The following is a 23230-nucleotide window of genomic DNA, read 5'->3' as shown; positions in this document are numbered from 1 at the left end:
CTGTTCATAGAATGGAAAGAATGGCCAGAGCTGGTGAAATGCTAATTCTGAGAGATTCATTCTCATTCCAAACACGAGCCCCTGTGCCTCTATCCCCCGCAGTACGGCGCAGCCACACACAGAGATGAAACAAGAAAAGTTGCATGCAGATAATTGTGCATCTCCTCCAGAGTCAGCAAGGTGCTTCCTACAGTTTTCCATAATTACGGTAACATAACTCCTCCAGACCTAAAGGTAAATGCCTAAAATAGAAAAGGCTCTCTATGGCCCTTCCGTGCCATCTCACTGACTTCAACGAGGTTTCTAGTGTTTTCCTGGTAATTAGTTTAGACGGGGATAAGTAAAGAGGGTGCAGTGAACAAAACATTCAAAATGGAGACGTCATGATATTTACTCTGGACATCCTTCAATACAGCAACAACAAACCTAAACAATTATATTTCTGCAATGATCTATAGGGGAGATTCTTCAAATAGTCATTTCAATTAATATTCAATTATTGTATTTGTATAGTAGTATGCTTTTTAAAATATAAATTCTAATTTTAAAGGCTAACAATTGGTAGCACTTATTTTAATGGTCCATTCTACTAACTATAAGTAACTTTGCAACTACTTGTCAACTAGCAGTCATTAGAGTATTAGTAGACTGTCTGCTTAATATCTGCTAACACTTTATTTTGATGCTCCCCAACAGACATACTGATTATAAGTACCTTTGCAAGCAAATGTCAACTTATTCTACTAACCCTAACCTAATAGTCTAGTACAGTTTACTAATACTCTAATGAGAGTTAGTTAACATGTAGTTGCAAAGTTGCTTATAGTTGGTAGAATGTTTAAAGTGGGCCATCAAAATAAAGTGAAATCTAAACTTTTTTGTTTCTCTTTAATTTCCCTTTTTCCCCCATATTTTAATGGTGTTGAAATATTAATTTGCCAGTATTCTATTTGTATTGTAAAGCACCCATCCTTTTTAAATCCCTCTTTATAATAACTTTATACTTTGTACTTGTACTTTTTCCAAAGTACTTCCAAAAATAAATGTATTTTCAGTATTTTTTTTATGTACAATTTGCAATTTGGTATTTCCAAATACGGATGCCATTAGGCCTACTTTCATGCTAAGCATTTATAAAAATAAAAAAAAGCTTATATTTGGTAATGATGACAGAATGACTAGATGAAAATCATAAATGTCATAAAATCTGAAGCTTTTCCATCATGATCTGAAAGCATCTTTATAACTTGTTCATACAACCCCAAATCAGAAAAAGTTGGGACAGTATGGAAAACGCAAAAAAAAAAAAAAAAAGGAAGTGATTTCTAAATTTACTTTGACTTGTATTTCATTGCAGACAATATGAACAAAACATATTTCATGTTTTGTCAGGTCAACTTCATGTCATTTGTAAATATGCATCCTTTCCTGTCATTCAGACCTGCAACATATTTCAAAAAAAGTTGGGACAGTAAAGCATTTACCACTTTGTAATGTTGCCATTCCTTTTCACAACACTTAAAAGACGTTTAGGGACTGAAGACACCAAGTGATGAAGTGTTTCAGGTGTAATTTTGTCCCATTCTTCCTGCAAACAAGTCTTAAGGTGGGCAACAGTAGGGGGTCTTTGTTGTCACATTTTGAGCCACACATTCTCTATTGGAGACAGGTCGGGACTGCAGGCAGGCCAGTCAAGTACCCGTACCCTCTTCTTCCGCAGCCAGGACTTTGTAATGTGTGCAGAATGTGGTTTTGCATTGTCTTGTTGAAATATGCATGGACATCCCTGGAAAAGATGTCTTCTTGAAGGCAGCATATTCTGCTCCAAAATCTCTATGTACTTTTCAGCATTAATGGTGCCTTCACAGAAGTGCAAGTTACATTTGCCAAGGGCACTGACACAACCCCATACCATAACAGACCCTGGCTTTTGGACTTGTTGCTGGTAACAGTCTGGATGATCCTTTTCTTCTTTGGTCCGGAGCACACGGCGTCCATTCCTCCCAAAAAATACCTCAAATACTGATTCATCTGACCACAGTACACGTTTCCACTGTGTGATTGTCCATCCCAGATGCCTCCGAGCCCAGAGAAGTCGACGGCGCTTCTGGACACTGTTAACATAGGGCTTCCTTTTGGCACAGTACAGTTTTAACTGGCATTTGTGGATGTAACTACGTATTGTGGTACTTGACAAAGGTTTGCCAAAGTAGTCCTGAGCCCATGTGGTGATATTGCTTATAGATGAATGACGATTCTTGATGCAGTGCCGCCTGAGGGATCGGAGATCACGGTTGTTCAGCTTAGGCTTGCGCCCTTGTCCTTTACGCACTGAAATTCCTCCAGATTCCTTGAATCTTTTAATTATGTTATGCACTGTTGAATGTGAAATATCCAAATCTCTTCCTATCTTTCTTTGAGGAACATTGTTTTTAAACATTTCAATAATTTTCTCACGTATTTGTTGGCAAACTGCCGATCCTCGGCCCATCTTTGCTCCTAAAGGATTAGACCTTTCTTGGATGCTGCTTTTGTACCAAATCATAATTACAATCACCTGTTGACATCACCTGTTTCAAATCACATAATTATTTAACCATTTTACCTCATTACTAGCCCTAAATTGCTCCTGTCCCAACTTTTTTTTAAATGTGTTGCAGGTCTGAATGACAGGAAAGGATGCATATTTACAAATGACATGAAGTTGACCAGACAAAACATGAAATATTTTGTCTTCATATTGTCTGCAAATACAAGTCAAAGTAAATTTGGAAATCACTTCTTTTTTTTTTTTTTGCGTTTTCCATACTGTCCCAACTTTTTCTGATTTGGGGTTGTATTTAAAAAAATATAAATTCATAATTTTTTTAACATTTTATAAATGAACGTTTATTGAATGCTATCTAACATATTGTGTTTTAACTCCAAAGGCCCTATTTTAACAAACTAAGCAAATGGTCTAAAGCGCACGCCGCAGATGCACTTAGTATCCGAATCTACCCGGGCGCATGGTCTAAAAGGGTTGTACCTAGTCTCTTAATGAGTCATGGGAGTGTTTAGGGCGTAACGTGCAACAAACTAACCAGAGTCTCAACTCCCATTCCTTTTAAAAGCCAATTGTGCTTGCACCATGGCGGATTCACCTGGAGGGATGGAGGGATTCACATACAGAGTGTACACGCGTTGTGCACCCGCCAATAGGCACATATTACTAACACGCTCTTTAAAAAACAAAAAAAAAAGCACTTTAGACCATGTTTTTGTTGGTCAATGCCGCAGTCTATTTCAGTTGTCTCAAAATAGCAACGCACCAATGGGCGAACAGATGGGCGCAAATGCATTTGCTATTTATACAATGTGGCGCAGGACGTGAAAATGATAACTACGTTGGTCTGAAACTAGCAAAAAACATTGCATTGCGCCGGGTGTATGACAGGGCCCTGCAGGCTTTTTCACCACACATTCTTTTTCATTACATATTATGTCACAATACAGTTGAAAGTTGATCAAGGCCATGATCAGATCTTTATTCCAGGATATGTGATGAATATTTTAACATAGACTATAGACAAGTAGTCAAAAGTGCCCTTAACTGAAGAATCAGCCCTGGACTCATAAAAGTAATGAGTGAGTAATGTCATGAGTAATCATGTAAGCGGCAAATGCTATAGGCCATTATCATTAGTATTTTGACACAGTCCCCAAAGGCCAAGTTTATGTGGTTAGCGTTTGAGCGAATTGTATTTATATAGTTTAACACATCAGTGTAAAAGGTCTCACGGTGGCCTGCTGTTTCTCTGCACGTTCAGCTGCATCATCCAGTTGTTTCTGCAGAGCTGCCTGGAGTGACTTCATCTCATCCCTGTGAATGAGAGAGATAGAGGCACAGAAAAAAACAAATGAAAAAACAGTGAATGAGAGTGCGCAGGGGAATAGTGATCACAATGGCCACAAGGGCTTACTTTTATCTTAAATGTGTGATATACACATTCTAAAACACACATACAGTACAGTCATGCCCTTTCTGCACATGAAAATTACCACCAATATCGGTCTATGATAAATATGTAAATCAATACACCCTGTACACTTGATGACTAATGATAAATAATGTGAATTGATACACTATACCATTTACTAAACTAAAAAGAGTCAAATATAATCAGCTGCATTGTGCATTGCAAAACAAAAATCTGCTACGTCTCAATGTTTTATTTAATTCACTACAACCCGGGAGTTGTTGCTCACTAAATGCTCATCAGGAAAAGAAACAGGCAAACATCCGATTTGGTCATTCAAACAGTGATGCAGATAAATAAGCAAAAGGGTTGGTGGGGAGGGAGGCAAGATTGAACTTTTTTTTCCCTGTGGTGAAAACTCACCAAACTTTGCATGCATGCTAGGTCTGTGGCTAATTGCATTCTCTATAATTTTAGGATGGATGGGATGTATGGTTGCCTAGCAACTAGTGGATAAATTTGCAATATTCATAACATCAGCCCCACTACACTGTTTGAGCTTGAGACTTAATATTTCACACGAGAGTCACTCTCAAATTTGCCTCAAGGACCACCAAGCTCCACTATTAAGATGTTTTTCAGTATTTGACATTTCAGGCAAAACCAATGGCTAAAGACTTTAAAGGGCAACACTTTATTTCGATGGTCCACTTTAGATATTGTGTAGGATAGTCAATGCAACTTCACAAAAGGGCACTGAGGGTGTAAAGCAGCCAAAAGAGGTAGACTCACGAGAATCATCAAATGACAAAGGACACCTTGAAGTTCCCGTCTTTACCATTGTTACAGATGTCTTCTAATAGCCACTGGATTCTATTAACTGCTACTTGCAGCATTTTATAGACTATTTTTAGTTTAATGAGACATAAAATTCATAATAATTGCTTATCAAGTGGCTCATTTATATCAAATGTAAATTCTAAATGAAATAATCTAAAGTGGGAACCAAAAGATTGAGACCACCAGTGAAAACGTCATTTATCTAATGAAATTTTCATCTATTATATATATTTATCTATTTTAATGAAACTGAATTTCAGATTTTTTTTTTTAATGAAGTCCCTTCTGCCAGAAATCTGAAACATTCAAGCCAGGCTCATTGTAAAATGCCTGTGGTGATATTTCTGCTAAACATTACGTTATTTCTCGCATGTTTTACAACGCACATCAAAGTGAAATGTCCAGTGAGTGGCAGTTCAGAAAGGAAACGGTGAGTGGTGCTAAAAGGTTAACACTATCACTTTTGAAAATAAATGTACAACCTTACACTAAACCCTACCCTAAACCTAGTCTCACCTCAGAAGGCAAGCCTATGGACCTTTGTCTGAACGTCTGATGCATACACTCTAAAAAAAAAAAGGTTCTATATGGCACCAAAAATGGTTCTTGGCTCGTAATCATAGGGGAACCTTTTTTAGTGCTATATAGCACCAATTTTGGTGCTTCAGTGGTTCTTCAGCGGTTCTCCAGAGGTGCTATATAGCACCTTAGTCAAAGAACCGGTGAATAACCTCTGAACATTCTGCACACAAAATGGGAAACACTTCAGGAGTTTCAAAGTCGTCATCTGATTGCTTTGATTGTAAAAGATTTCCAAAAAACACGTGTGTCATGTTCTTTAACGGACCACCTGGAAATAAAGCTGTTGTGACGTCAAACCCCCTCATGGAAGAAGAATGCTGTCGTGTTTACAACTTATCAAGATCAACTAAACGCTGGATTTCCATTCTATGTGAAATCTGCGGCATAGACTCTTTAAAATACGTCCAAGAGCTTTACTCGTGGGTCTGTTATAGTAGGAACATCCACATTACATTTTCACACCCCTAAACATAACGGTGAAAACGAACTGTGATTGGATGCCAGACGGCATGCTTGGTCGGTCCTTGGCCAATAAAAACTGCTATGGAGTCCCGACATTCTGCCATCAGTCTGATTGTCTGGCTACGCAAGACTACACTAAACCCAACCGATAGTGTAGGCAAGTAAGAGATAAAAACACATTTGCTGAAGTAACCATGCCATTTTAGCTTCCTCCTTTGAGACTTTGAGCTCTTTTAAATCGAATGGCGTGGCTCTGTTTCTTCAGTGCTGTATTAAGTGAGTTACCAAGCTAATATACTTCTTTAGAAAGGAATACATATGAAGCTGGTCATGTGATTCAAATGCCAAAATGTATTCGTTTGCAAATCATGCCCTACATGGCTTGACATCAAATTTTTTGCACACCAGCCACTGAGGCTAATGGTTTTCATTTTTACTGGACACAATTATGACATCCATACCATGGGGAAAAACTGCCATATAGATATTTTTAATACTAATAAACCTGCTGTCACTTTAAGACCTGATGCACGGATCCATTATACTGTTACACAACGCGTTTTCTTTCTCAATTGTTTGTGTTCACTTAAAATATAACTGACTGTGTTCACATTAATACTCACAAAAACCGGCATTTTGACATATTTTTTTGTGTGAATTTGACTGTTTAAGCACAATAAGCAGCGAAAAAGAACTTAATTTAGTCCTGAGAGGCGGCTTTATGTGAGTGCACTTTAGGCATGAGCACAAAATCTGCAGGAATGAGTAAAATTATGCGCAATACGTGCAATCCTAAGCCAAGATTCAAGTCCTCTTCGAGAGAGAGAGAGAGATAGAGAGAGAGAGAGAGAGAGAGAGAGAGAGAGAGAGAGCTCAGCTGGTATCATGTATCAGCTGAAAATAACTATAGGAAGTGTTTCAGATATTTCAGTATCGATATGTATCAAAAAATCTATATTTTTGACAATACTACTTGAAAAATGCATATACACTCACCTAAAGGATTATTAGGAACACCATACAAATACTGTGTTTGACCCCCTTTCACCTTCAGAACTGCCTTAATTCTACGTGGCATTGATTCAACAAGGTGCTGAAAGCATTCTTTAGAATTGTTGGCCCATATTGATAGGATAGCATCTTGCAGTTGATGGAGATTTGTGGGATGCACATCCAGGGCACGAAGCTCCCGTTCCACCACATCCCAAAGATGCTCTATTGGGTTGAGATCTGGGGCCTCATTTATAAACGTTGCGTACGCACAAAAGAATGCGTACGCCGCTCTCTACGCAATAATTGGTATTTATAAAAAGCAAACTTGATGGGAAAATTTGCGGTCCTTCACGCAAGCTCTGACCCAGGCGTACGCACAAAAACGGGTGAAATGAGAAATGGCGACACCGTCGGCAGATGGAAGAAACACGTGAAAGTGTGTGAAACTGTAGAACGTTGTGTAAAAGAAATGGCTATACTGCCTCTCATAAATAACATGAAGACTTCACAAAGCAAGTCTTACAATTAACAGCCTACACGAACACCCGTTTGATCGATCTGCAGTGTAAAACAAACGAAAATTACAACAGAAATGCAAATTAACACATATTTGCAAAAAGAAAAGTGAAATATGTTCTGCAATAATATTGCCATGTTATGCAATTCATCCTCATAAATAATATGGTAAACAGAACAAAATAATGTAGCCTACAAAACTGATATTCTCGTCAATGTGTCCGCTAGAGATTTATTAATTGTCCGCTGGGGAAAGTTGTTTTCATAGTAAAAATTTATTCATCAGCTACGGAATCATGGTATTCATGCATATGCCTTTAGTTTGTTTTATTTTTGATAAAATAACGTATGACGTATGTCTCAACCATTCAGAAAACTGCAAGAAATTACATTTGCACTGAACTATTTCCCATTTCCACGTAGATAATAGGGATAGGGATTAATAGGGATTCCCCAATAATTGCCGGCAGTCTCTCATCAAGAGGGGTCAGCTCCAGTGTCCCCTTTTCCCCACCCGTGGCAAACACACTCTGGCGATGGAGCGCTAGACGCTTTTTTGCCTCGACTTTGATGTCCGACCATTTCTTTTTTATTTCGGCTATGGTCCGAGGTTGTGAGGCTACAGCATTTAGGCGTCTGCAACCTTTTGCCACTCAAGTGCCTTTTTGGCATTAGTAATGCCAACACTGTGCCCTCCAAACAAAATTGTTCTCCTCTTTTCCACCTCGCCAACGATAACTTCTACTTCACATTGAGTGAAGTTAAGGTTTTTTTATTTCCTCTATGTGTTTGCCAAGATTTCGCAAATTATGAATATTAACTTGTGGGCGTTTCACTGACTATTTATGGGCAACTATGGGCGTGACATGAAGCCGCAAAAGCTGCGCTACATTTAGAATTGATTGTGATTTATTAAGGGAAAACTGCGTTGGATGTGCGTGCGCACGGTTTTATAAATCCGAATATTTCTGTGCGTATGCACGTCCTATGTTTCATCCGTACGCCACTTCTGACGCAAATCCTACGCAAAGTTTTATAAATGAGGCCCCTGGTGACTGTGGGGGCCATTTTAGTACAGTGAACTCATTGTCATGTTCAAGAAACCAATTTGAAATGATTCGAGCTTTGTGACATTATTGTGCATTATCCTGCTGGAAGTAGCCATCAGAGGATGGGTACATGGTGGTCATAAAGGGATGGACATGGTCAGAAACAATGCTCAGGTAGGCCGTGGCATTTAAACGATGCCCAATTGGCACTAAGGGGCCTAAAGTGTGCCAAGAAAACATCCCCCACACCATTACACCACCACCACCAGCCTGCACAGTGGTAACAAGGCATGATGGATCCATGTTCTCATTCTGTTTATGCCAAATTCTGACTCTACCATCTGAATGTCTCAACAGAAATCATGACTCATCAGACCAGGCAACATTTTTCCAGTCTTCAACTGTACAATTTTGGTGAGCTCGTGCAAATTGTAGCCTCTTTTTCCTATTTGTAGTGGAGATGAGTGGTACCCGGTGGGGTCTTCTGCAGTTGTAGCCCATCCGCCTCAAGGTTGTGCGTGTTGTGGCTTCACAAATGCTTTGCTGCATACTTCGGTTGTAACGAGTGGTTATTTCAGTCAAAGTTGCTCTTCTATCAGCTTGAATCAGTCGGCCCATTCTCCTCTGACCTCTAGCATCAACAAGGCATTTTCGCCCACAGGACTGCCGCATACTGGATGTTTTCCCTTTTCACACCATTCTTTGTAAACCCTAGAAATGGTTGTGCGTGAAAATCCCAGTAACTGAGCAGATTGTGAAATACTCAGACCGGCCCGTCTGGCACCAACAACCATGCCACGCTCAAAATTGCTTAAATCACCTTTCTTTCCCATTCTGACATTCAGTTTGGAGTTCAGGAGATTGTCTTGACCAGGACCACACCCCTAAATGCATTGAAGCAACTACCATGTGATTGGTTGATTAGATAATTGCATTAATGAGAAATTTAACAGGTGTTCCTAATAATCCTTTAGGTGAGTGTATAATATTCAACCCACCAAAGTGTCTAGTAGGCGTGACTATGTTACACTCCACTGCTGAAGTACACACGCGTTTGGCAGGTTCAGGTTTTTAGGCCATAAAATAGTATTGTGCAAGTAACTGCTAGAAAATAAGTCTTTATTAATCCACAATCTGCCCCTTTATTCATAATTTGTGTGAAAAGTAATAAAAGTCGTTGACATTTTACTGCCTCTAATGTTCATTTCAGTTGGAAACTGCAGTGAAATACATTTAGCTAGTACATTGTAAAATGTAGATAAAGGCACATTTTTCCAAAATAAATATTATTCATTCAAAATCACAAAGCTTTCTGTTTATTCCCAGGTTTAAATTATGTTTTGGATATCAGCTGTTCTATGTCTACTGCATCTATGCTACACTAAAGCCTTGGAGAAATTGCTGTGCACCAACTTACAGATGAAATACAGCATCCATTGTCATTCTCCCGACTTGCGTAATCACAAATGTCCACGGGATGGTCTGCCCATTTCTTTTTCTACCTTATATTGTCATTTTAATCAAGAGAGTGAAGGTCAGAAACTTCAGCACATCTGCCCGGAATTTCAATATCTGTCTGCTGTTGATTGGGGTTAAAAATAGAAGCCATTACGCACACCTGACACTGGGGGAAATTGAATTCTGTCACTAACTCTCCACAGCCAACATGGTTGAACCTTGATGGATCCAGTCTGTTGCCATGATGCCACTAAGAGTGTTCTGACAATTCAATCCTTGGCTTCATCCAAGAAGGTCGCAAAATCTGCGTTAAAGAACCCTGTTGCTCTTGAAACTGGGAAATAACAGTCGCTGAGAGAGCCTTAGAGATGTACACGACAAATGGCGGAGCATCTGTCTATAGCCGCGTGCATGTAAACAGTTGCTAACAGTCTCTAATTACTGATGTTGGTGTGTGAGAGTGAGTAATTCATTAAAGAGACTCTCAGAGCACGGTTTCCTTCACAGTTCATTTAATCTAAAGTTGACTGAAACACCGCATGGGCTGAGATCCATGTCTTAAATTTTTTTGAAAATATTTTTTTCTGGCACTGTTATGGAAGCTTGTTTCCGCCAAGGAATAAAACAATTTAAAAGATAACTGTGACTTTTTAATCACAGTTTTGACATTTTTTTTCCTCACAATTGAAAGTTTATATCCAGTGATGGGAATAACGGCGTTATAGACAAAATATTTTTTTTCAGTAACGAGTAATCAAACGAATTCCTGTTTCTCCCGTTACAACGCCGTTAGCGTTACTGAGAATAAAATGCGGCGTTACTAAAATTGAGCTCACTGAAGCTGTTTTCATCCGAAAAGGCTCTCTGTCAGTCAGACCTGCAACGTTTTTTTTTTTTCTCTGGTTGGTGTGTGTGTGTGTGTGTGTGCGCGTGCAGGCGTGCGTGCGTGCGTGCATGCCATGCTTGTTTTTGGTACACATAACTGATGATTGGTGGGTGGGAGACAAGGTTGAGGTTGATAGGTTGAGTGGTTGAGTTCACACACACACACACAGACGCATATGCACAGTCACACACACCAACGATCAGGAGGAGTCAGAGCGGGAAAAAAAAGTAACACAGTAGTTACTTTCCCTGGTAATTAGTTACTTTTATAATGATGTAACTCAGTTACTAACTCAGTTACAATTTGTAAGAAGTAACTAGTAACTATAACTAATTACTTTTTTAAAGTAATGTGCCCAACACTGTTTATATCACACAATTATGACTTTAGAACTTGCAATTACGAGTTTATATCACACAATTCTGAGAAAAAAGTTTTCTTATTTACGTATCTCGCAATTCTCTCTTTTCCCTCACAATTGCGAGTTTATGTCTTGCAATTAGGGCTGGGCAATATGGCAAAAAATTATCTTGATAAAAAAAAAATTCATATCAGTCGATATCGATAATTATCACGATAAATTTCAAGTATTTATTTCTTTCAAATTTTAAAGGCAGATTTTTGCTCCTAAGTGAAAGTTGTGGTTTTAAGCGACTTTTTATTGTCTGAATAGGACAAACACTTCACGTTTTTGAATTCCTTACACTTTTCCAGTCATTTTTCCTTAACAAAATAACTTTCTTAATAGAAAATATGAATGTCTTAGTTTCTGCATGTGCTAACGGGTGATATTGTTTCTAGTCATGAAACAGGTTTGTGTTGCCTGACTTTGGCATACATCTTCGGCACAGTTTGCATTGCAGGCTGCAGTATTAATAATATTACATGTTTTGTCTTAGAAATGCACATTTGACAGTGAGTTGACAGTAGTAGCTTGAGGTTGGATGCAGATGCAAATTTATGTTCATTAACAAAAAACATGGACCTCTATAAAAATTGTAACAACCTCATTTTTAAATGGTAAAAAGTTTTATTAAAATTAACCATTGGTCTTCCATAGTATCATACATTTAGATCATGATAACCACAGTTAAAACCATGCATATACTGTAACTCTTCACTACCTTGGTAAAATATGGTTTCTTATGGTATTTGTATGAAAAACAGTAGGCCTAGCCTAAAAACATTTTGTATAAATGCACAAATTCTATAGCTAAATAAAAATAATGTAATAATATTCCATTACTCCTTTTAATACAAGTCTACATTAATACATATAATATCCAGAACATTAATACATATAAAAGCCTTCCGACTGTATCGTTTCTCCTGTTTGTCAGCGCTGTTTAATCTGGTTTTAAACTAGTTTAAATCACAGAGACATTTGTGTTTTTCTTTGATTGTACGCGCTTCTCACTGGATCTCACAGCACTGTTTCACGTGTTCACACTTACATCAAATTAAATGGGGTAAAGATTATGCGTATTTGGTGTGCTGTCCGGGGAGGGCTCCGGGCTGTGAATTTTTGACCCGAACCGAGAGTATCCCCTCGTGATAGAGATAGTCTAGAACTAGACTGCATGGTATTATGGATTGTGTTAACGTTTAATAAGAGTTTATTAAACGAAAGTGAGGAGATGGGGTGGTGGAGGGATGCTAAAAAACTGTCAACAAAAGGAGGTAAATGTGCTGTATATATACACCTCTTATCGTTGATTAAATGGATTAACTTAATGTGCTCCGCTCGTGTTTAATTAGGTTTAGTTGTCTGAACGTGCTCCTCCCGAAATTTTTTAATAAAACATCACTGAGTGGTCGCGTGACCGATCCGTGTGGACTTTGACCCGAGCGGTGATGTGGTTCAAATGAGTAACAATTTGTGCTACCTTTTATCGACAAATTCGTCATCTTTGGATGATAACTCAAGGTTAGTTTCACTTTCGATTTAACGTTCGTCGCCGTTTCCACTAATTTTCTCCTTCTCGTGTTGAGTTTTCTTTGCCAGTAGAGCGTGTACTTTTGATGTGCAATTTAAAAGCTTCACGCTGACTGGCTGTTGTCACGTTTATTTCTGCTGTGTGATTGGGTGTTTGAGTAATCCATATCGAGTAAAAATGTCCAGAGCTTATCATCGTTATCGACATCAATTTGATCGCGATTCGATATGATATCGTTTATCGGCCCAGCCCTACTTGCAATTCTTACTTCTTTCTCAGAATTAACATTCTTGGTGTGAACGGGCCTTTAGCGTTGCAGATTTCATTCATTTATACAATGATTCAGATTATGGGAGGAGCTGCAGAGAGAGAACAGAAATTTTTTTACCTTTGCTTGTGACTGAGCTCCAGGATCCTCTGCACATCCTTCTTGGGCACGGCATCATCATTCTTAAAAGACTGTGGAGAAAGAACAGAAAAGTTGTGATGTATGCTTTATGATATTGTGTTTGAGATTTTTTTGGATTTGACCTTGCAGATGACGCTGACACTGTCAGATTTGTTCATCTTTAAAGATATGACAATCTCCTATGTGCTGATTTTTCCAGTAAGCCTGGGAAACCCAGTAAACAGAGCTTTACCAATTTGAGAGATGATGCTTTGGTGGGGCAGTTCCAAAGCATCTGTTTCCCTCCTCAGAGAAACATCAGCGAGATCAGAGGGAGGAAATCTGACTAATTCTCATTATAGCCTCATTTCCATTTTCTTCAATCAGCATACACCATGCATAATGGAATGCAAAACCTTGAAAGAAACATGTATTGAACCTTGCGCATTCAGATCATTTCTAGTATTGTGCATTGACAGAGTCTGATGTTTATGAGCATTAATATTTTTTCATTTTTATCCACTGTCAAAGAAAAGTAATGGGATGTGATGGGTAGTAAAATATGGCATGTACTCTGGATCACATAATCAGTTAAAACCATTTATTATATTATTTAATGTATAAATGTCACAATGAAAGAGAGATGAACAATTACTATTATTTTTAGTATAGTTTTTTCTATAGCCAGATTTTTTTTTCTTAAAGGGAAAAAGGCAAGACTGTCTATATGAGCAATATCACATAAGTAGGAGACAGCTAAACAACTACATTCTCACCTAAAAAACTCCTAAAATTACCTTCCGTGACACAATAACAGTTGTATTTCTAAAATTATAGTGGGTTTGCTCCTACGCCATTGACGCACACTGTGAGAAATGCTGCCAGTATAGATCCGGCAGAAACATGGATGGATGGATAAATTTAAAGATGAATAAAAAAATGTATCATATACACGTCTGCATCCACAACGCTATTTCAGATGGATGGATGGATGGTTGGTTGGTTGAATGTATGTATGTTTGGATGGGTGGACGGATGGATAAATAAAAAAATTTATATAAAAATGTGTAGAATGTGTCATATACACCTCTGCATCCACAACGCTATTTTGGATGGATGGATGGATGGGTGGATGGATGGATAAATGAAAAAATGAATAAAAAAAATGTGTAGAATATGTCATACACCTCTGCATCCACAACGCTATTATGGATGGATGGATGGATGGATGGATGGATGGATGGATGGATGGATGGATGGATGGATGGATGGATGGATGGATGGATGGATGGATGGATGGATGGATGGATGGATGGATGGATGGATGGATGGATGGATGGATGGATGGATGGATGGATGGATGGATGGATGGATGGATGGATGGATGGATGGATGGATGGATGGATGGATAAATGAAAAAATTAATTAAAAAATGTGTAGAATATGTCATACACCTCTGCATCCACAACGCTATTATGGATGGGTGGATGGGTGGATGGATGGATGGATGGATGGATGGATGGATGGATGGATGGATGGATGGATGGATGGATGGATGGATGGATGGATGGATGGATGGATGGATATGGATGGATGGATGGATACAAAAATGAATTAAAAAATGCATTGAATGTGTCATATAGACCTATGCAGTAACAACGCTATTTAGGATGGATGGATGTATGGATGGATGGATGGATAAATACAAAAATGAATTAAAAATTGCATTGAATGTGTCATATAGACCTATGCATTCACAACGCTATTTCGGATGGATGTATGTATGGATGGGTGGATGGATGGATGGATTGATACAAACATGAATTAAAAAATGCATTGAATGTGTCATATAGACTTCTGCATTCACAATGCTATTTTGGATGGATGGATGGTGGATGGATGGATAAATTTAAAAATGAATTAAAAAAATGTGGTGAATGTGTCATACACACCTCTGCATTCACAACACTATTTCAGATGGATGGATGGGTGGATGGGTGGATGGATGGATGGATGGATGGATGGATGGATGGATGGATACAAAATGAATAAAAAAATGCATTGAATGTGTCATATAGACTTCTGCATTCACAATGCTATTTCGGATGGATGGATGGATAGATGGGTGGATGGATAAATGAAAAAATGAATTAAAAAAATGTGGTGAATGTGTCATATACACCTCTTCATTCACAACGCTATTTCAGATGGATGGATGGGTGGATGGATGGATGGATGGATGGATGGGTGGATGGATACAAAATGAATAAAAAAATGCATTGAATGTGTCATATAGACTTCTGCATTCACAATGCTATTTCGGATGGATGGATGGTGGATGGATAAATAAAAAAATGAATAAAAAAATGCGGTGAATGTGTCATATAGACTTCTGCATTCACAATGCTATTTCGGATGGATGGATGGATGGATATTATTTCTAGTCCCTGACAGCAAATAAATAGTAGTTAAATAATTTAAATAATTTCCCCAAAAAAGATGCAGTCATTGATGAAGTTAACTGACATCATCTAGAAACACAATTGCATTATATCATTTGTCAGTTCCAACACTGATCACGGGGCAGCAGCAATTAAAACAACAACACCGCACTTGACTTTCTTTGGCGTTAAACATATTGGTCATCACGATTGCTCTGTCGCCCCAGTCGGACTGCTCTGTGTTCCCAGAGTCTAACAGCAGCAAAGCTTTGTCAAGGGAAGACCATCTGTGCAGCTGTTGAGTTGTATTGAGATTGGCATCGCAGTGTCTATGCAGGCCAAGCTGGCAGGAATGTGCCGGCACAAACACACAAAGCCCTGCCAAGACTACAGGCTCCATCAGGCGAAGTTTAATGATGATGAGCAGCACTCTGGGGAGATCTCATTATAAGAATAAACAGTATGGACAGTAAATCTGCTCAACAAAAAGGTTAATTGGTCACATATACATAATTGATCACACTAAAAAAGGTCATAGTTGATCATGGTTTTACAAATCCACTGGAGATCTGGGACTTAACCTCCAGGGGATCTAGCGGCTCGGCACAGGGCCAGGGGTTCTGCGGCTTCTGTACATACCCAACAAACGCCACACAACATCCTAAAAAAACCATTACACTTATACTCGCCCATTGCTATGCATTCACATGGAGGAATCGCAGGAAAGAGAGACCCATTGCATTTCAATGAACAGACCTTACAGAAACACACCTGCATCAAAACCATGCTGACCCATTTCAGTGATAGATATATTTCTCAATATAAAAAAAGGCTCTTTCAAACTACTTCTGTCAGTGTTATTTACGCCGCTATTGTCCTTATCCATTAACGCTCCAAGCACTTCAGCAGAACAATAAATCGCTCTATGAATTAGATTGAATGCATTTGGAGCGTATGTTTTTTTCTCAGGCACCAGTGCCTGGTTGACTGCCATTGGACAAGGCAATCAAGTATTTGATTGACTGGCTCAGATGCCTGGAATAATGCATTCTCTTTGTGGCTAATCTGTCTCCATATGTGCCAGCACTGCTTTACATGTCCACTTGCCAGGTTTACTAATGCAGCTTAGTTTTTTAGAGCTGCTTGGAGGCTAACTATTGTTTGTATTTTGCTGTAATTTAAATATTACTATGTGTTTTGCGTATTGGTTTAGTGGTTTCTTGAGTCCTGTTCACAGAATAAAATCCAACAGATAATTATGCTTTTGGCGTTTGCTCACGCAACAGTATGTAATAGTGTGCTTTCATTTGCAATTGTTAGTTCAGCCAGTAAGTTTGCCCATCTACTTTGGCTAACAAACATTGCAATGTACAAGAAACATGCTTTATTTGTAGCTTGTGAATATTTGATAGCAACTGCTCATTGCATGCTTAAAGGGACAGTACACCTAAAAACGAACATTCATTTGCTCACCATCATGTTGTTCCAAACATATATGACTTTCTTTCTTCTGTGGGATACAAAATATATTTTGACCAAACCAAAGTGATACTGAACTTCCACTGCATGGATAAAATCACTGACACAAAAAAAACAAATCTTCTTTTGTGAGCCACAGAAGAAAAAAAGTTATATAGGTTAGGAAGGACATGAGGGTGAGTAAATTAAGACAGAATTGTCCGTTTTTTTTGTGAACTATGTCTTTAAAAATTGAGGCTGAGATCAATCTTTTTTTGAGACACAAATACTACAAAGTCATAAAAAAAACCCATTCATATTTCCTTAATATAGCCGAAACTATAAATTAAACATTTATTGTATGTGGTTTGTTCTGTTTTTATTTCTTCTCCAAAATGTCAATCAATCAAACTTTATCAATCAAATCAATCAAAAAAATTTATACAATCATGCAATATCAATTACCAATATTACATTCATAAATTCATATTAATCTAGAATAATAAATGCAGAAAACTTAAAGGTCCCATGGCGTGGATCTTTTTATTATTTTATAATGTTTCCTGAGGTGCTTATATTGTTAGTATGATTTTTACATCACACAATGTCATAATTTAGATATAAAAGGCATTTTTTCTATCTTGATATTAGCCCTCTGGCTTGAATGCTCTGTTTCAAGGGGCGTTTCTGCTGTGAGACTTCAGTGTAAATGCCCACTGTTGTGATTGGCTGACATCTTTGCATTTGAAATGAGTATTAGATTATGTAGCGGAGGGGGGCGTGGTTTAGCGAGGTCTGCATGCAAGCACTGCCAGAGAGAGAGAGACGGACTGCATGTGGACCAGAGAGGCGGAGAGCTGGAGAAAGATTGCTGAGAAAGTTATATTGTACTGAGTTGTTGAGAGCGCTGTGAGCGCGAGTTTATTGTGTTTGTATCTGAGAGTTCTGAATAAACACGAGTCCCAGTCACGCGACCCTGTCATCTTCCTCCTTATTCTACGAACTTTGTAACATGTGGAACCCCTCTCGAATACTTTTACTAAGTTTTTTTAACCATTACAGCTGTCGAGATGAACGAATCGTCAAAGTGTTGATTACAGCATTATTTTTAGATCTTTTCCCATCACATGAAAGGCTGCAGTGATGAGCATTGGGTAGAAAGACAGTCTGTTGATCGCGTGAATGCAGTGATCTTGTCATTGGTTTTCTCTCACAAAATGCTTTCGCCACAACTAACAGCAAACATGACATCGACATGAATACAGTAATGTGGCGTTCACACCGGACGTGAATTACGTGAATAATTCACGCTATTCGCGCGAAGTTGGACGCTTGAACATTTTGAGTTTACTCGCTTCATTCGAACGTGACATTCACTTCACAACAGACGCGAATTCGGGTCATGGGAGGGGCTTCTGCCAGCCGGCTCGTCTCGTTGAGAAATGTCTGACATGGGCTGTGTTTACACGTCTTTTTTGTTAAAACCTACTGTTAATGTGTGACAAAACGTAGTTTTAAGACTTTTTCAGGCGATAATGTAGTTGTTTAAAGCTCAAATCTGTGGTTTATTTATAAAAAGAGTGCCTATTTGAACATTTTATCTGGCGTTTTCAGAGTTGTGAGCTCCAGTGGATCAGCGGCGCTCTGTGCTTGTTTACCCCGGCGAGAGCAGCCTTAATATAGCCTATAATTTGTTCCCTGGTTAATCGTTTAGGCTGAGGGCAAAGTGTAGTTTCATTACTTGTTTATTTTTAGGCTATAACTTTACGTTATCGTTGTAGCCGACTAGCACTGACTTTGAATGTTTGACTGAATTGTTTGCTTTATCTCATGTATAGCTTATTATACCTTTTACTTATACTTTTGTATTATTGATCAAATATAAACTTGCATTTAAAAGAGAATGGGTTATGTTTCATGTCATTTAATGTTATCACAGTGATAATCATCTTGTCTGAACCCAGAGGTGGACAGTAACGAAGTACATTTACTTGAGTACTGTACTTAAGTACACTTTTTGAGTATCTGTACTTTACTGAAGTATTATTTTTCAGGGAAACTTTTACTTTAACTTCACTACATTTGAAAGACAAATATCGTACTTTTTACTCCACTACATTTCTATCAAGGTCCTCGAAGTCAAAAGTCGTTTCTGTGGCAGCTTTGCAAGTCAGTGGATGAATTTTTTTTTCTTCTTTAAAAGTTTTTTTTTTTTTTTGCAAAATGTAAATGTCTGGGAGAAAGAGAAGCAAAGACATATGGATGAATCTGAAAAAGCATGATGAATGAGCTCAGTCTGGTTTTTGTGCCTCTGAGATGAGCACGAGTACTGAATAGAGCTTTCTTTTGTGTGTTTTTTCGCACTTAAACAGACCAATACACACAAAATGTCAAAATTTTCATTTTGGAAAATATTCACATAAACAGTTGGGGGAATATCGGATATGTATCAGTGTGTAGGATTTGTGCATTCTGCCTTAAAGTGACAGCAGCTTTGTAAAAAGCTTTGTAACTTTGAAGTATTTAAATTAGTTCAAGGTGGTCGTATGGAGCATCACAGACTGGCTTAAACCACCATGGCATAGCGTGCATTTATACAACAATGCAACAATAAAATAATGCATTGACATAAAAAAGGAAATTTACTTTTGATACTTAAGTACTTTTAAAAGCAAGTACTTCTGTACTTTTACTTAAGTAAAAATAGTTTTTAACAACTTTCACTTGTAACAGAGTAATATTTGACCAGTAGTACTTTTACTTTCACTCGAGAAATGGAGTTGTGTACTTTGTCCACCCTTGTCTGAACCAGATATTAATATACAGATTTTCTCCTCATTGTTGTCACTACTAGAGCAAGCTCCTGATTGGTTACCGCGGCGCGAATATCCGCCAAAGTTCAGATTTTTCAACTTGAGCGTTCAAAACGCTCAATTCGCATCATTTGCGTCGCCACATTCGCACGAATCGTGCCGCAGATTGCCAATTCGCGTCTCTGCATTGACTTAACATGTAAATCACACGCGCGAATCGCCTCATTTTCGTCTGGTGTGAACGCACCATAAGAGCTTCGTTGTGCAGCGTCATTCGTTATAACGGCAGTTTGGGTGCAGATATACTCGCAATGTGTGATTGACAGCTCCGAACATTAGGATAAAGGATAAAGAGTGTGTTCTTTGATCGCTCTCTGTAGTTTAACACAATTTAAATAACAGATTTGTTTCATGCTACTAACAGAAACGATGTGAAGTTGATCGTTTTAGTCACTGGCTTGATTCACTGATGCATTACGCATAGGGCATCAAGACGGCCAACGGCGAGACTGACAGTATTAAACGATTTAGAAAGTCTGCGTGAACTTGAATGATTAGCTACACATCAGAAATCACTGATCACAGATCAGGCATTAATGAACACTGTTACTCACTGTTTGGTAAAAAAGTCTGTCCATATGGTAAAAGTCTGTTTGTAAAGCCTGTGCTGACATTGCGAAACGGAATCCATTTTCTCCAAATTCTCTGGGCGGGCAAAGCAGAGGAAGGGGAGGTAACCGTTCCCCATATGACGACATACAAGGAAGATTCCAGATCGGCTCGTCTGAGCTCTCATTTTCTCAAAGGCAGAGCAGGACACCCAGAACTCGGTTTACACCTATCGAAATGTCTAGCCTCTTGGGGACCATATACAGGCTAGGGGAACTCATATTAATGTTAAAAAACCTCATAAAATGAAAATGTCATGCCATGGGACCTTTAATGCATTAATGCAATGTTAACTATTGAATCTTTTTACCCTTTTACCTACTAGAAATTATAGTAACTACTGTATGTTTTCAAATAAATGTTATGTTCTTTTTGTTTTAAGTCTGTGTAAAGTCAGAAATATTTACAAGAACACAAAAATGCATAAGAAATGTATAAAAAATAGACATAAAAGAGACAAACTTCTGGCCTAAATAATTAAATATTTCTTTATAGAAAATGTTTACACCTGAAAATGGCATAAAGTTAAAATGTCAACAGAACATAAAATACAAAGCAACACATTATAAGAACAGACTATGATCTGAGTAGAAGCTAGTGCAAAACCTTATGAGTAGCCACAAAGAGTTTGGAAATTAAACGAGACACCTCTCTCACTAATCTCCCTCCATCTGCAGGCATTAAATCATGTAACGACAACGCTCTAATATGGATTATTTACATATTCAAAGGAACACAAATCACTTGAACTTTCCCATCATCACACTGTGGATGCAGGAGAGAGTTTTACCTGCAGGTTCCCCTTGATGCTGTCCAGCTCCTTTGATGTTTTGGAGAGTTGTCGTAAAATTCCTGTCCTCTCTGTGAAAACCTCTTTCAGCTTCTTCTCCAGCCCCTCATAGCTACAGGAAGAGAAAAGAAATAGAAAGATGACTTCTTTAAATCTATGGCATGCCTGGCAAATTCATTCTGCACGGCAGGTTACAGCAGCCTGAAGGATTTGAAGCCATTGTGAGTGGATGATGAACTCAAGAAAACATCACGAAAATCCTGAAAAAGTGTGTGACCTCGCCTCAAAGTCACGTCAGAGTCCGTTTCAGGATGTCTTGACGTCTAAGGCAGCAGACAAAGAGTTTTAAAAGCCTTTCGGTAACACTTTACAATAAGGTCTAATTTGTTAACATTAGTTAATGCATTAACTAACAATGAGCCAGACATTTTTCACAGCAATTATTAAAGGTGCAGTATGTGATATTGACAGCTAGTGGTGGAAGTGGGTACTGCAGTTTCCCCCGCTTCCTTGTACTCGGCGCTTATGCGGGTTGCCAGATTGATGTTATGCAACAGGAGCGAGCGCAATTGACGATGGAAGAACTTACATTTTAAAATGCTCCCGCTCACAGAGACTTTTATATGGATGCCGAGGCTTTTTAGGTTGGGTAGAATCTGCGATCTCTGATCCAGTTTGTTTGCTGGCTTCCATGGCAGCAATACGCTGTTTTCTCCATCAACTGGCAACCCGGGGTGTCGCAATACTATTGGGTAAACTGGCAGTGGGCGGGATCACACAGAGCAAAACAAAAACAGACATTCCTACACAGAACGCACATTTCAAAGAAGGATGACTGGCTGTAGCGTTGTTTTTCAGAGAAACGAGTATGTGAATTTAAATATCTGCAAAAATATGATGGTATTTTTGTGCTTTAGTACGGTCAAAAAATTACATACAGCACCTTTAATCTTTGTTGATGTTAGTTAATAAACATATTCATGTTCTTGTTAGTTCACAGTGCTTTTACTAATGTTAACAGATAAAACTTTGGATTTTAATAATGTACAGTATTGAAACTAACATTCACTAAGATTAATAAATGCTGTAGAAGTATTGTAGCCTGGTCCTACCAGACTCTAGCTCATTTCATTTGTACAGGGAGTCTGGCCACCCTCCATTGACAAGCGTTCACTTCCTTGAAGGCGGGTACTAAGTTGAAGTTTAAAACTATTGGATCTGCCCAGAGCCACTCTGGATCTGCCATAACCAATTGCTAACGTTTGGTCGTGACGCATGTCATCTCAAACTAGCACACGACATCAACGTCATCGTTCTCAGCCACTCCCTTTGTTCACTGAGTGGACCGGTTAAAATTTGACCGGAGAAAACCAGAGAATATACCGCAATCCCAGACGGAGAACTGAAGGAAAATGAAAATTGAGAGGAAGAACGTAGGATGGCGGAGCCAGGCTAGAAGTATTTAATGTGTCCTTGCTGAATAAAGGTATGAATTTCTTATTTAAAAAAAAACGGTAACACTTCAGTATGGGAAATATGTATTAATTATTAACTACACTGTAAAAAATAAAAACGGAAAACGTACTGCACTGTAAAAAAAAAAGTCTGTATAAAAACTGTTTAAATATTATAAGGAATTTTGTGTATTGTTTTTTTTTTTTACAGGTGTTTTACCTGTATTTTGAATTACACATTGCATTAGCTTGTGTTTTAAGGGTTAACGGAAATTTCCGTAAAATTACTGGATAATGTTGCAGAAAATTACCAGTTCATTTTATTTTTTTATTTTTTACATAGTGGTAACCTTCTGCGAGGACATTATCCAGTAATTTAATGGAAATTTCTGTTAACCCTTAAAACACAAACTAATGCAATGTGTAAAAAACCAATAAGCAAAATTCCTTCATATTTATACAGTACATTGTGCCCTATTTTTACAGACTTTTTTTTTTTACAGTGTACAACTTTAATTTACTGCTTATTATTAGA

At 38.2% G+C, this 23230-nt stretch overlaps 1 protein-coding gene across 1 annotated transcript in view; it reads right to left on the bottom strand.

Annotated features, from left to right (window-relative positions):
- Positions 1-23230, bottom strand: part of luzp2 (leucine zipper protein 2) — a 299582-nt gene that overhangs the window by 45364 nt on the left and 230988 nt on the right. Inside the window, exons 4-6 of the mRNA XM_079825036.1 lie at positions 21242-21353; positions 13071-13141; positions 3781-3862 (exon numbers count right to left, since the gene is read on the bottom strand). Of these exons, the coding sequence (XP_079681162.1) occupies positions 3781-3862; positions 13071-13141; positions 21242-21353 (265 nt within the window). The remainder of the gene's footprint in view (positions 1-3780; positions 3863-13070; positions 13142-21241; positions 21354-23230) is intronic.

The sequence above is a fragment of the Gobio gobio genome (genome assembly GCF_949357685.1).
Source record: "Gobio gobio genome assembly, chromosome: 9".
Taxonomy (NCBI): Eukaryota; Metazoa; Chordata; class Actinopteri; order Cypriniformes; family Gobionidae; genus Gobio; species Gobio gobio.
The sequence above is the reverse complement of the archived record's forward strand: the minus strand, read 5'-3'. Positions and strand labels throughout refer to the sequence as shown.